The sequence below is a fragment of the Chlorocebus sabaeus genome, chromosome 8 (genome assembly GCF_047675955.1).
Source record: "Chlorocebus sabaeus isolate Y175 chromosome 8, mChlSab1.0.hap1, whole genome shotgun sequence".
Classification (NCBI taxonomy): domain Eukaryota; kingdom Metazoa; phylum Chordata; class Mammalia; order Primates; family Cercopithecidae; genus Chlorocebus; species Chlorocebus sabaeus.
In genome coordinates this window covers 17,051,499-17,066,977 of record NC_132911.1, presented here as the reverse complement: position 1 = coordinate 17,066,977, position 15,479 = coordinate 17,051,499, and the positions used below count along the sequence as shown (strand labels likewise).

Sequence of the window (15,479 nt, the reverse complement as noted above, 5' to 3'; positions counted from 1 at the left end):
TGGTCAGAGTTGGGCTCTGCACCCAGCCCCGTAACTGCTGGTGGGGGTGGGAGGACGGAATCATTACAGGAATAACGTGGAAAATGAGACTGCGCAGACAACTTGGGCTGTGGTGGGGAGGCAGCAGAATAGGGAATTAGGGTAAGCACGGCTAGGGTATAAGCAGGAGAACAGCAGGTGCAGCCAGTTCGCAGAAGCAAAAGATCAGCAGGTGCAGACAGTTCTAGGCACGATTAGGCGGCACACAGGCCACATCCTCGCTCCTCTGATATCAAGGCAGAAGTTTCCACTTTAGCCTCTGATTGGTGGCAGGGCAATCCTTCGTAGGGTGTAACCAGTTGGAGGCCTCTAAAGGGAACCCAGGGGTGTTGCCAAGTTCTTTTCGCTTTATAAAATCCCTGGGGACCATCGGCTCCTGCAGCGCACTCTGAATTGTCTTCTATAAATCTACGCTTTCCTTCCTCCCTTCTGTTGCTTTGTTTTTCCTTGCTTCTTTCTTTTGTTACTCTGCATTTTGTTCAATTCTTTGTTCAACAGGCCAAGAACCTGGACAACTCTGTCAGGTAACAATGGGGCAGAGGATTCAGGCTTTCTGCGGAGCCCCTCTGCAGAGAGCCATCCTGCATTTCTGAGCTTGCAGACTCACATGATCAAAGCAGTTTGCTAGCGGGGGAGATGTGGGTGTGTGCTCCCCCTGGTGAGAAGCAGCCCATCTCATTGTGATCTTCAGTACCAGGCACTGCTATTAAAGAGAGATCAATTCTGAGTATCAGGAAAGGGACTTATCCCTCAACACCAAAGGAAAGAAGTGCTGCCATTTATAATAAACTAATGCTTCTCAGTCACTTCTGCAGGAGGAACCAAGAATTCTACATTCTGTTGCCAGCTCTAGCCCGAGCTTTGCCACTCGCCTTGTGATGCAGAGAACAATTGCCTGGGAATAAAGACCAAAGTTCAGATCTTGACACTGGCGCAAACTCTGAAAGCCTCTCACAATTCACTTAACCTTCTGGGTTTTAGCATCTCTTGTTCATTAAGAGAAGGAACTAGATGATTATTTCAACAGGAGTTTGCTATGTGATTAACCTTATGGCTATGAAGGTTAAGACATCATCTATTATGGCTGCTTTTAAGGAGTGGACAAGAATTTAGACCACTACAACACTGCGTGTCACGTTCTGGGGAGAATTCTGAGCAAAGGACTTGGAGGGTGCACACAGGAGAGGGTAAATCTGCCTAAGTTGCCCCGTCCTGAGATTTATTTTCATTCTGACCCCGTGAAATGACTGCTTCACTCTCACTCCGTGTTGGAGCCTGGGGTTGGGTCTAGATTACTCCTCTCAGTCCCAGTCTCCCCTCCATGCTAACTGTGCATGTGCCAGGTCCGCCTCTCTTATGCCATCTTTGTCAAGCTTCACTGCCCTAGCTCAGCTACATTTAGCTTAGAGTGGTACCTCTTTCTCTTGCCACTTAGAGGTTCTTCTTGAGAGGCTGAGGCGCGAGAGTCATTTGATCCTGGGAAACGAGGTTGCAGTGAGCTGAGATGGTGCCACTGCCCTCCAGCCTGGGCGACAGAAAGAGACTCTGTCTCAAAATAAATAATAAATAAATAAATAAAAGCAAAGGAGAGAGACCTCAGAGAATACCCATTCTTCTGCCACCTTGCTCTCAGATTTCTACCATTCAGAACTATAAGGTAATACATTTCTGTTCTTTAAACCACCCAGTCTGTGGCTCTTTGTTATGGTAGCTCCAGGAAACTAATACAGGGGTCTGTATTAGGATGGGAACAGAATTCATAAGAAGTATAGGGGCTTCCTGAGACATGTAGCTATTTCATCACGAGGCTTATTATCCTTGAATGAGACGATCTCAAGATGATTTTAAATTTGAAAACGAAAACTGCCAAAGCTGTATTTTTCATGGGTCTTATTTCACTATAAAAATCCACGTGCTTTGTCTCTAGGGTGAGAAAGAATTTTATTATTAGAATCTGTTGTGTTGATCTTTTCCATTCCTTTTCCAACAATTACTATAATGTTAGCCAATTAAAATAAGCATTATCTTGCAGCTCTAAATCAAATACAACTTGAAGCCTGCTTTCCCAAGGCCTGATTAATTTTTTTGTATGTTTAGCTTGTATCTGGTCACCTTAATGGACCTTCTTAGTAGCCTAAATAGTTTTCAGTTGATCCCTTGGGTTTTTAGATAAATGATCACATTACCTGTAACACCCACTTTTCTTTCTTTTCTTTTTTGTTAGGTAAGTCTCACTCTGTTGCTTAGGCTGGAGTACACTGGCACAATCTCAGCTCACTGCAACCTCCACCTCTTGGGTTCAAGTGATTCTCCTGTCTCAGCCTCCTGCGTAGCTGGGACAACAGGTGTGCATCACCATGGCTGGCTAATTTTTATATTTTCAGTAGAGCTGGGGTTTCACTATGTTGGCCAGGCTGGTCTCAAACTCCTGATCTCAAGTGATCCTCTTGCCTCAGCCTCCCCAAGTGCTGGGATTACAGGTGTCAGCCACCATGCCCGGCCATTTTCATTGTCTATTTTAATTAATGGTAGTTTTCTATGCCTACCCACGAAATCTCCCTACTCCATTGCCTTCCGTGCTTTTTATACATCCCTTTGAAGTGGTGAATACCATTAGGAATTTGTTAGGTAAGAAAAAAATCAGCCAACATTTTGGGCATCCCTTCTCCATCCCCAAGATAAGGATATGTAACTTCTTTAACTAGTCTTTGTTAACTACAGACATACAACCAAGACGATTTTTTCACAAAAATCTACTGGGGGAACTCACCCCCAATATTTCAACATAGGTTCTTTTTATTTTCCATAAGTGTCAGCTGGCTGAGAAATAAAGAGAAAGAGTGCAAAGAGGAATTTTACAACTGGGCCGCTGGCGGTGACATCACATATTGGTAGTACCATGATGCCTACCTGAGCTTCAAACCAGCAAGTTTTTTATTAAGGTATTCAAAAGGGGAGGGGGTGTAAGAACAGAGAGTAGGTACAAAGATCACATGCTTCAAAGGGCAGATAGCAGAACAAAGATCACACGCTTCTGAGGGAATAGGACAAAGGGCAAAAGCAGAACTACTGATAAGGATCCAACAAAGATCACAAGGCAAAGGGCAAAAGCAGAATGACTGGTAAGGGTCTATGATCAGCCGTGCACGTATTGTCTTGATAAACATCTTAAACAACAGAAAACAGGGTTCAAGAGCAGAGAACTGGTCTGACTGCAAATTTACCAGGGTGGAGTTTTTTCCCCACCCTAGTAAGCCTGAGGGTACTGCAGGAGACCAGGGCATCTCTCAGTCCTTACCTCAAGCACATAAGACAGACACTCCCAGGGCGGCCATTTATAGACCTCCCCCCAGGAATGCATTAGTTTCCCAGGGTATTAATATTAATATTCCTTGCTAGGAAAAGAATTTAGTGATATCTCTCCTACTTGTATGTCTGTTTATAGGCTGTCTGCAAGATGAAAAGTATGGCTCTTTTTGCTCAACCCTGCAGGCAGTCAGACCTTATGGTTGTCTTCCTTTGTTCCCTAAAAATTCTGTTCTTTTTCAAGGTGCACTGATTTCACATTGTTCAAACACACATTTTACAATCACTTTGTGCAGTTAACACAGTTATCACAGTGGTCCTGAGGTGACGTACATCCTCAGCTTATGAAGATAACAGGATTAAGAGATTAAAGACAGGCATAAGAAATTATAAAAGTATTATTTGGAAACTGATAAATGTCCATGAAATCTTCACAATTTATGTTCTTCTGCCACAGCTCCAGCCGGTCCCTCCGTTCAGGGCCCCTGACTTCCCACAACGAAAATCAATGCTTCGAGGTTTTAGCAGTAACAAAATTTAGTGGTTTTAAATATGGGACTCCCTGAAAACTTCATTCTGATAGAAACGCCAGACATTTTTGAGGCTCCCAGAGCCACTCAACAAGAGACATCTTAGGGTAGTGTAAGGTAAGGATCCCAGAAGCTTAGTCTACTTAAAACCAATGAAGTACAAGTAATGACCTTCCTAGCTCCAGGATGTAGCATGTTATAAAGAGGCATCACCTGTTCATTAGTTGTGAGAGCCTCTAAGTGGCAAGGGAAAGAGGGACCACTCTAAGCCAAAATGTAGAATAGGAAAATTGTGACTTGAGAGCTTTGGCCTCTTTTTTCTTTGCTCTTTCTCTTAATGGTGTCCTCCCTCTTCTTCCAACTGTCTCTGCCTATTTGCCTTCTCTTGCTTATTTGCTCTAAATGCTCTTTTTGAAAAGTATCTATTATCAGTCATTTACACTTGCATGCCAATTAAAGTCAATGGTTCTGTTTTAAGAACAATAGCATGCCAAGCCTGATTTCTACCAGAGCAGTGAAATTGTTGGTCCTTCCGTGAAACTATCAGACATCAGTGAGCAGGTAGGAAAGATTCCAGTGACTTGGAGACTTAGTCACTGGGGATGCCCAGAATCTTGAACTTTGACAATGTTGTATTATTTGTGGGCTAAGGGACTCAGAACTCAGAAACTGGCTTGGAGATTGGGGCCCACCCTGGGCTATACACTACTCCTGGGTAGTGCGGTCTCTATCCTGTGGGTTTCTCTTCCTCTTGACTGCTCCAGTCTTAATAGAGCAATAACAACTCTTTGCCCAGAGTTTATGACATCTGATACTGTGATACCTACAACTATTTAAGAGGTGGCTATCAATCTGTTACTAGGAAGGTTTATATAAGTGAGTGTTGAGCCGAGTCTCTTTCTAGTTTCACTCACACTTTGATCTACGTTCATTCACTTTGAGAGAGAGAGTCTCACTCTGTTACCCACACTAGAGTGCAATGGTGCCATCATGGATCACTGAAGCCTCAACCTCCTGGACTCAAGTGATCCTCCCCCCTTAGCCACCTGAGTAGCTGGGACTACAGGCACTCAGCTAATTAAAAAAAGACTGGAGTCTCTGCTTTGTTGACCAGGCTGGTCTTGAACTTCTGGCCTCAAGCAATCCTCCCACCTTGGCTTCCCAAAGTGCTGGGGTTACAGGTGTGAACCACTGTGCCCAGCCACTTTGACACACTTTAAAAGACAAGCTGAGAGAATGTGATAGAGTTATTTTTGTATGTCTTTGATAATTTTTTGAGATAGTTCATGGGATGAAATAATTTACTCTTTCCACACAGATGAGGACTTCTCAGCACCATCTCTTTGCAATCCATGGGCTTTGAGCCCTTAGCCCCCAAAGGAAGCCTATCTGTGTCCTTTAAACCCTAAGGAGACCATGTTCTTACCCCCATGAGCTTCTGGCTGGACCTACAGCCCAGAGACAACTATTGGGGGATAATTTCATGTGATCTCATGGTGGCAAAACAGAGGCAGGGCACCACTATCTCACAGCAACCCTAATCAAATAAAAATTAAATTGAGGCTTCTATTGGGCAAGTAGTTTGCTATTTTAGCTTGGTTTTCAATGCTTTCTAAATTGATAGTAAAGTTTTTTAAATTCAACGTGTTCCCTCCAATTTACTACAAACAATAGGAACTGCATACACAAATGTTTCAAAATTAAACAAGCTAACTCAAGAGATTTGTAGTTTTAAGCAATTTAGAAACACATTTTGAAAATCCGCTTTGAATTCTCCCTCCCCATCAAAGAGTAAAAAGTTGATAATTATTCACCATATTTAAAAAGTATCCTAGTTACATACAACTGATCACCAATGATTAAAGGCTATGATTGGTGGAAAGAACACTGATGAACTTCTTGCAGATCAAAGCAATGTCAAAGTGATTGGCTCATTAATGGCAGTTGTAGTGGCAGGATCCCAGATGTGTGACTCTGGGGTAGCATGCTTCAAAAGCAACTGATATTTTTTGGAATGTGCCATGAGGATTGAGGATATGTGAAGACATCTCTTTCATCTCACAGGACTTGGTAGTCAGTCATACAGCAGGCCCTAGGCTGTCAGCTTAGTATTCTTCAATTGTTTCAATGTAGATTGCTTATATTTCTGAGCTTTAAAGATTTCCAAATAAATAAGGAGTTTAACTTAGGTCAGTATGAAATGTGTGCTTTTGGTATGGGTGACATCTGCATTCTATATTATTACATATTAAAATTTATTTTAAAAATACACTCACGTCAGAAAGCATATTTTACAGTGGTAAAGCAGCAGTTTTTATTTATTACAAATTCTAAAAAAGAATCCAACTTTGTAAGTAAAAAGAACACTGATGATCACCACTTAAGATATTTAAATTTAAAATTACTACTAAAAAAACCCTTTACATTCACACAAGTCCAATGCCTTTGTTGGTTTTTACAGACATAGAATTTCTGTAGGGTTTTGGGCCCTATCAACAATTTTAGTAAGTACTGCAATAACAGAATAAAGCAATACAACAACTGGACACTCCTAGGGGACACCAAAGATAAAGGGCCCATTAATCAGGTGTAGGCCAGAGAAACCCAACCTGTTGGCAACATGAGGCTCTTTCCCACTTGGGTCTTGGTGAGACACGTGGCACAGCAAGGCTGTCAGTGCATGTGCATAAATTGTAGACCAGGTCCCACTAAGCTACTTCCGGAAACAGCCAGCCCTTCCATGAGTCACAGAGGTCCCTTGGTCCTTATTCATCTTGATATACTCATGGGATGTTTGGAATTAAGGAGCCCAAACTACCTTACTTGCATTTGAAAGCTTTCACTTCATATCCTACCCCATTAGTCTAAGAGCCCACCCAACAAGGGTAGCCACAGATAGAGAGATGCTCATGCTCTATGGGCTACCTGACCCTGGAACCAGCCTGGGGCCCTGACTATGACCTCCACCGGGCTGTCAGTGGCTAGGGAAAGCTCTTTAAGACCCAGCGATCATGGCAGGGGCATCAGCCATGGTGAATCAAAGTTAGGTATAGTGCTCCCAGCAAACAGGGTTACCAACTGGGTTGAGCAATAACAAAATGCATTTGAAATCAGTAAGACTAAACTGTGTATACATAAACAATAATGAATATTACAAACACCAACAACCACAACAATAACAGATCATGCTTCTCAAAATCCAGAAACCGGAAGGCTATTTAAAAGTGTTTAAATACAATCATGTAAGGAAAAAAAAATCTCCCCAAAACCATAAAGTCAAGCAACCTTATTTTCACATCTATATGACTAAAAAATGAAAATGACCTTTGCTGGCATTACTTGCCATGCAAATATCCATACTTTTCCCCTTGATATTTAAGGACATGTGGGATAACTTTATAAAAAAGTAAAGTGTGCAGAGAAGGCACTGTTTCAGCACTAGCAGAAAGGACAGTTAATTTTCACACGAATCACGTGAACTTTAATAACCCATGATACACATGCTAAACTCAATCCATTAAAGCCCTGTGGAAACTGTATTTTTTGTGGTAAGTAACAGTTGCCTGAAGCGTATTAGGAGAAATCATGAGCCACACCACCGGAAAGGGAGAGTCAGAATCTTGGCATGATTTCATCACGTGGTTTATAATCTCAGAACACGCCCTGATTTAAGAGGAGGGAAAGCAAGGCTCAAGTGCTCCCTCTGTCATCATGGGTACTGGAGGCCGATGGCTTTTCCTTATGCTCCCTGCTAAGCATTTAAATAAATTTAGAAAACAGATAAAAATAGATTCTAATTAAAGTGTTTTATTTAAATTTTTTTTTTTTTTTTTTTTTTTTTTTTTGAGGCAGGGTCTCACTGTTGCCCAGGCTGGAGTGAAGTGGCGTAATCTCAGCTCAGCACAGCCTCACTCTCCTGGGCTCAAGCGATCCTCCCACCTCAGCACCCCCAGTAGCTGGGATGACAGGTGTGTGCCACTATGCCCAGCTAATTTTTGTATCTTTTGTAGAGACGGGGTCTTGCTATGCTGCTCAGGCTGGTCTCAAACTCCTGGGCTCAAGCGATCAGCTTGCCTCGACCTCCCAGGGTCCTAGAATTATAGGAGTGAGCCACCATGCCTGGCCTTAAAAAATTTTTAACAACTACCTCTAAGCACTCAGGACTTAAAAAGTATTTTGACTAATATTTAAAATGCAACAGTTTAAAAAAAATTTTTATTCATAGAAATTAAAAGAAGACAATCTCTTATTTTTTAAAGGAGGATAATTCTGCAACTAATATTTTCTATCAGCTATGGCTGGTAATGGTAAAGTTCTATATATTAATGTTACTTTTTCATATATATCTCTCTCAAATGACACTATGGCTTTAGTTCTCTCAATGTTTATCTCTGGGGAAAATGTGATTAAGATAATCAGTAGTTTAGTATATATCAAAGGTTCTAATATAAGTTTTCCTCACAGTTTTTAATAGAGTTTGCATAGCTCTATTCTTAAATGTAGGACTGCCATTGCCCTCTGGTGGTAAGTCACAAATTATTCTTTTTTTTAAGAGTATAAAATTGAGGTGCCATTAGAAGAAATTCTCACTGAAAATGCTGAGAATATATTTCTTAGGGTAGAAAAGTAATTGAAGCTGCTTTTACTTAATCACAAAAGAATTTGCATATGTATTTCTTCATTACTGGAGAAGACTTTATATAATTTTGATTGATTACTAGTCAAAACTCCACAGAACATTTAGGTAATTCTGAGACATTAAAAAAAAAATGTAGTTGAAAACATTATGAATTCAAATGTAGAAACAGAAAGGTGTCAAAGAGCTGGTGATACTGACTTGCTAATAAACACCTACCAGGACAGATCTGTCGGAAAAGGTGTGGCAGGAACAAGTAAACAGGAATCCCCAAATGCCCCCACCTCCTCTCCATTCCAGATTACAAAGCACCTGCTATAATGCACTAGAGTTGAGTGACTTCGTATTAGAAACATTATAAATACTTCTTAAAGAGTCTATCTATAGGAAATATACATATAAAATCATAGTATATTTTAAAATAGTTTAAAAACTAAAAATTAGGTATAAGCATATCTATCAACATCAAACATTAATTTTTCTCCACATCAGTTGGGTTTGGTACCCACATAATGATATAGCCAAAGCCCACCATAAACCCAACTTACTGATACACTGACGTTTGAAATACACACACACAGATATCTATACACTCACATACATACATAACTGTTAACATACAAAGACACACATCCATTAAGTCTTCACAGAAAAAAAAGGCACAGTGGCTGACAAAGCATTTTTTCATAGATATTTGTGTCTGCAAAGTGTTTCAATGTGGAAAAATAATTTTTCACCGAATTCTGCTTCAAATTGAGCACAGTGGGCCTAACAGTTTTAGCTGCCTATCACATTCTAAACAAGTTTCTTGATTGCATTACAGTAAAAGATTTGAGTGTTCATATATAACAATTGTTCACATTTCCTGCGTGAAGGGCCTATTCTAGATTGGGTATAGAATCAAACAGGTTTTCAGTGTACTGTGACAACCGCAAGGATTTCTGAGCATGCCTACACCTCCTACCAAAATATCCGATCCTGTGCTTATCCAACTCCTTCTCTCCAGTAAAACATGCAGCTTGAGAGACAATTCTGAGCTTCAGATTTTACCATGTGCACCCTGGAAGTTGTGGAATGTCCGTAATGAGTTCTGTGTCAAGGATGCTGTAACACTAGCAGCCAGAAACCCAGGCTTCCCACCTGTTTGATGTTTAATCACAATAAACTCTTGGCTATACAAAACCACTGCAACTTGCTTTTTAATGGCAACAATAAAATAGCTGATTTCTTGGAAGACCCATGAGGAAAACAAATGTTTTCCTTGCCTTTGGATTATGTGGGCCAGCTAGCATGCTTGGTAATGTTCGCCACAGTGTCCCGGGAAATGTCACCCAGCCTCATCCAATTAACTGTTTAATGATTTGTACAAAAAATAGTTCATAAGAAGCAAAGCACACTGCAAATAAATAGTCCGCTATTAGGGAAGCCTAAAAAGTAAAATATAACAATGAGAGAATCTTACATGGAAAAATTTATTTGCTCATTTACAAGGGTAACTGTGTTCATATAGCTTTAATTCAATTTGATTAATTTTTTTTAGTTTAGAGTTTTAAATAATCGTGGTTTTTTAACCAAAATATTTGATTCCCCAATCACTGATGGGTTATTATATTTAACATAGGAGCTTGTATTAATGGGCTTAGTGTGGTCATTTGAAAGCAAATGGAATAAAAAGTGTTAAACAATTTATGGAGTAGGGGGAGGAAAACATTCCTAAATGTTTCCAAAAGAAACATCAGAGGCAAATTGAACCCAAAGCCCTTAAACTGGGCCAGATGCCATTTAATACTGGAATAGGCACGTTTATATCAGAACAGGGGGATCTTCTCTTCTTCCCCTTTGTCTTTCCCTCTTTGCATGATGCTGCTGTAGGCCCCTCATCTCTAGGAAAAGACAAAAGAAACAGAAACAAAGAAGCGAACTCTGTGCCTGACAAGGATAAGAAAATAACTAAACTGTGATTAAGGAAGTAATGGAAAAAGGATGAATCATTCCACTAGTTGTGTGGTCTGGGAGAGTCTGTTGGCTTGTTTTAAGTGACTTTTTAGAAAGGGATGCTTAGGGTTTGCTTATTCAAGCATTGGTCTAACTCTCTGATCTTCAAACATATTCTCATTATGGCCACTCCATGAGCTTTCTGGCCATGGTGACCATCTTCACCTTTTAATTTCAAGGGTCCCAAGTAGAGCACAGTGCCTCTCTTAAGTCCCTGACTGGGGATATGTCATTCACAGCAAGTGAAGACCTCATATTTTAGGACCACTGTTTGCAAAGGAGACAAAGTTCAAAGGGAGGCCAACTAGTGACATGGAATGCCACTCCTGGCCTGTGTAGTGCAGCAGAAGCAGACACCCTATTGGCTGAGGTTTGAGCAAACTGTCATACCTCACAGGAAAAAAAAAAACTGCATTAAACCCACTGTTGGCATTCACAACTTATTGAAAAGGCTCTTTCCTTATCCCCTCATCTTACCCCTAACCAGTGACAGACACCATGATGAGTAACTGCATTTCTGGCATCCCCTAAACTGACATTAATGAAGTCAAACAAGGTGAAGCTACTAGTATTTCCCCAACTGCAGGGGGCACACATGAAACCTCTTTACATTCAGTGATTTACCTCTAGTTCAGTATGTGCAGTATATGCCACCGATTAATGACGACACCGGAAAAATGCAACACAGTAATAGTAAAACACCAGCTAACTTTTAACACTCATGTTCCCAAGCATATACATAGATACATACATACACACAAACGTACACATACTCCCACTGTTTGGGGGCTGTTCATCACTGATGAATGAAACCTCCACTCAGAAGGTTTCCTCGGGCATGTAATTCACCATCTGAGGAGACGCTGTCCAGATGAGTAAGTATAAATTAGGGTGAACTATGTATGCAGCAAACCCATGACAAACTAGCATGCTGATGACATCCGGTCACGGTTTACTCAGCGTAGGATATGTATGCTAACACGATGACCAGCTCTGCTCCTGCAAGTGTTACAATTCGCTTGTCTTTTCATGGAATATGAAAGGTAAACTAACATTTCTTGGGTGATGGTCATGTGCTTGAATGGCAGATTTTTCTTCTGTTGCTGCATGAATGTTGTCTGGATAAGCATCTTCTTCATCATTTTCATCTCTCAGACGACCCTCCAGGCTGTGTCTAATGCCATAAGCAAAGTAAATCAGGAAGCCTGTTGCGGTGGGGAAAAAAAAAAATCAAGGTTTCAGGTATGTCAGAAAATGACTTTTAAGTTATAGAGGTGGAGAATTAAACATAGAACTTCAGAATTTTTCTCTTTCTTTTCTGTAGTACTTTAGAACAGGAGTCCCCAAACCCCAGGCCACAGACCACTATTGTTAGGAATCGGGCCACACAGCAGGTGAGCGAGCAAAGTCTCATCTGTATTTACAGTCACTCCCCATCGCGAACATTACCACCTGAGCTCCGCCTCCTGTCAGAGCAGGGCAGCATTCGATTCTCACAGAAGGGACTGCACATGTGAGGCATCTAGGTTGCGTGCTCCTTATGAGAATCTATGTAATGCCTGATGATCTGAGGTGGAACAGTTTCATCCCAAACCCACCCCCAACCCTGTCCATGGAAAAACTGTCTTCCACAAAACCTGTCCCTGGTGCCAAAAAGGTTGGAGACTACTGCTTTAGAAGAATGAAATGCAAATACAACATACCCCACAGAAGATGTCCTTGATCAATATTTTCCTGGTAGAATGTGCCTCTCTATTGTTAAGACCCAAACTTTATAGATTGTATTTTGCTCTCAACAAGTTTTTCAATGTTTATATGGAAACATTTTAATTTATGTTCTTAAAAGTCAATACTGTAAACAAAACAATATGTGGAATAAAGTCTCAAATTATACCCTAAATACAAGTGATGAATTATCAGAGTCAAGGTCAGGTATTTCGGAAAGTACGCCCTGTATTAACCAAGGGGACACGGATATGCCTTACGCGTGTCACTGTCACCAGGAGAGTCCAAAGAACTGTCTGCAAAGCAACTGTTTATTAACAGCCACACTGTGTGGGGATCGGGAGGCAAAGTTTTAAGTACCCTCCTAAGATCACTGCAGACATGTAGGCATTTTGCTGTGTTAGTTCTATTGTAGAAAATTCGTTGTCAGTTTTTGGTTGATGTAAAATGACTTTTTCTGGGTTTCATTTTTTTCACCCATAAGTTGAAAGAAATAGAGCCAATGTGGTTCTACAGGGTTAGTGGGAGATATTGATTTAAAAAGGCATCTGAAAACATCTAGAAAAGCACTCAGACATCCCTAAGAATCAGGAAAGAAAGAAATGGGGGGAAAAAAGCCTTTATTCCCAGGATGGGGGAGAGGGTGCATTTCTCTCATCACAGCACATGAAATAGGAAAGAGAACCCAACATTAAAAGACCTACCAATTGCCATCCAAATGCTGAATCTGATCCAAGTGTCTGCACTCAACTGGACCATCAAGTAAATGTTCACCAGGATGCTGAATGCTGGCAAAAATGGTAAGAATGGAACCTAAGGGGGAAAACAATCCTTTTGAACATACTCATATTTTGAAGCATATTTCAACAGTGCGGCAATTAATTCGGCATATATACTTTCGCACTACCTCAGTCACAGTTAAAACCACGCTTCTAGAGACCCTAAAAGGAGAATCACATCTTAGAGTATTTACTAAAGCTCAAGGCAACAGGGGATTTGTAAGATTCAGTAACACCTGCACCATCAACATAATTTAGACACACACAGGGGATACCTCTGAAATGCGGGATACATATGGTTATCCCAGGTACATCCTTCCAGGAAGCCCTCTACAAGCCCAAGCCAGTATACTGTTAGCGCCAATGGGACAGGATAGTTTAACTCGCAGTGGAGGAGCTTATCTTTTTAATGTTTAATTTAGTTTTATTTTATTTTTAGAGACAGTGTCTCACTCTGTCACCCAAGCTAGAGTGCAGTGATACTATGACAGCTCACTGCAGCCATGAACTCCTGGGTTCAAGTGATCCTCCCACTTCAGCCTCCTGACTAGCTAGGACTACAGGAATGAGCCACTACACGCAGCTAATGTGTTTGTTTTGTAGAGATGGGGTCTCACTATGTTGCCCAGGCTGCACTTGAACTCCTGGCCTCAAGCAATCCTCCTGCCTTGGCCTTTCAAAGTGCTGGGATTACAGGTGTGAGCCGCCACACCCGGCCCCAGAGGAAGGGCTTTTGGTGGGAACAAAGTCCTTAGGAGAGGGCAGTGCATTTCTAAAAATATTCACCCTACTTTTCTGATATTACAGCTTCTTTTAACATGAAATTTGTTTACTATTATATATAATAATATTGTGATAGGAACATACCCAAGTTTTTGAAAAGGCAGTAAGAGGACCAATGTAGAAGGAATTCTGTACAAAAAGGAACATATCGAAGGATTCTGACACTCTCATTCACTGGCTAACCACATTAGGAGTTGCTGAGGCAGGCGGATCACCTGAGGTCAGGAGTTTGAGACCAGCCTGGACAATGTGGCAAAACCCCATCACCACAAAAACACAAAAATAAACAGGGGACGGTGGCTCACATGTATAATCCCAGCACCTCTGGAGGCGGAGGTGGGTGGATTATTTGAGGTCAGGAGTTTGAGACCACCCTGGCTAACATGGTGAAATCCGGTCTCTACTAAAAATACAAACATTAGCTGAGTGTGGTGGCATGTGCCTGTAATCCCAGCTACTGGGAAGGCTGAGGCAGGAGAAGTGCTTGAACGCGGGAGGCAGAGGAGGCCGAGATCGCTCCACTGCACACCACCCTGGGCGACAGAGAGATTCTATCTCCAAAAAAAAAAAAGAAAAAAAAGAAAAAAGAAAAAACACATCAAACTAATTATACAGAGAAAATGAACACAGTATTTTGGGTCTCTAATCCTCATTACACATACCATGAAGGCTACTTTCTGCTGATTCTGGGGCTGCCTCCAGATGGTAAGAATGATGGCAACATAGAGAACGAGAAACAGCGCGAGGAGAGCGAGGCTCCAGGCCTCCAGCCTGGTGATGGCGTGAACTCCGTAAGTGGTCAAGACACTCAGGCCCAACACGAGAAAAGCTGCAGGGGGGATGTGCAGATAACACAGTCAGCATACCGTGCTCCACCCAGATTGTTTGGTGCAATACAGCATGTTCTGATAAAACATTGAGTTCTGTACACATCTCCTTGGCTAAAAACAAAGAGTCTTCGCCTTGCTCTTTCTTCTTTTTCATGGAGGAGAGAGATGTCCAGTTGCATGGATTTAAGAACCATTGCTTATTTACTCATTACTTTCCCCTCCTTAGAAGCCAACCGCCCCTCTCGGTGTTACTGACTTGCATTATCTGCCCGCGTGCCATCTGTGTCCTCATTGGTTACTTTCAGACTAGGATGCTATCAGGGGTGGATATTTCCCTTTTTTCAAATGGGAAATGGCACATCTGGTTATTTTAAGCTGTTGCAACCATGGACTGTGATATGGGTTGGCTGTGTCCCCACCCAAATCTCATCTTGAATTGTAGCTCCCATAATTTCCATGTGTTGTGGGAGAGACTCTGCAAGATAATTGAACAGTATGTAGTTTCCCCCATGCTGTTCTCATGGCAGTGAATAAGTCTCATGAGATCTGATGATTTTATAAGGAGAAACCCCTTTTGCTTGGTTATCATTCTCCTGCCTGCTGCCATGTAAGATGTGCCTTTCACCTTCCACCATGATTGTGAGGCCTCCCCAACCATGTGGAACTGTGAGTCCATTAAGCCTCTTTTTCTTTATAATTTACCCAGTCTCGGGTATGTCTTTATTAGCAGCATGAGAACAGACTAATACAGACTGTTAACGTATACAAATAATATATCATCTGCATCTCTTCTCCTTGTTTCAGAGAATGACATCACCACCCCATCTCTGACCATCAAGTCTGCTCTAGGGGTACC

General features: G+C 41.4%; 1 protein-coding gene across 3 annotated transcripts in view; it reads right to left on the bottom strand.

The window, feature by feature from the left end:
* Positions 1 to 6,176: 6,176 nt before the first annotated feature.
* The window catches only part of SLC7A2 (solute carrier family 7 member 2), a 74,570-nt gene continuing 65,267 nt past the window's right edge, over positions 6,177 to 15,479 (bottom strand). For all 3 annotated transcript variants that reach the window (XM_007961734.3, XM_007961736.3, XM_007961735.3), the window contains 3 exons: positions 14,456 to 14,622; positions 12,936 to 13,044; positions 6,177 to 11,711 (listed from right to left, as the gene is read on the bottom strand). In XM_007961734.3, the coding sequence (XP_007959925.1) occupies positions 11,515 to 11,711; positions 12,936 to 13,044; positions 14,456 to 14,622 (473 nt within the window). In that variant the 3' untranslated portion in view covers positions 6,177 to 11,514. The remainder of the gene's footprint in view (positions 11,712 to 12,935; positions 13,045 to 14,455; positions 14,623 to 15,479) is intronic.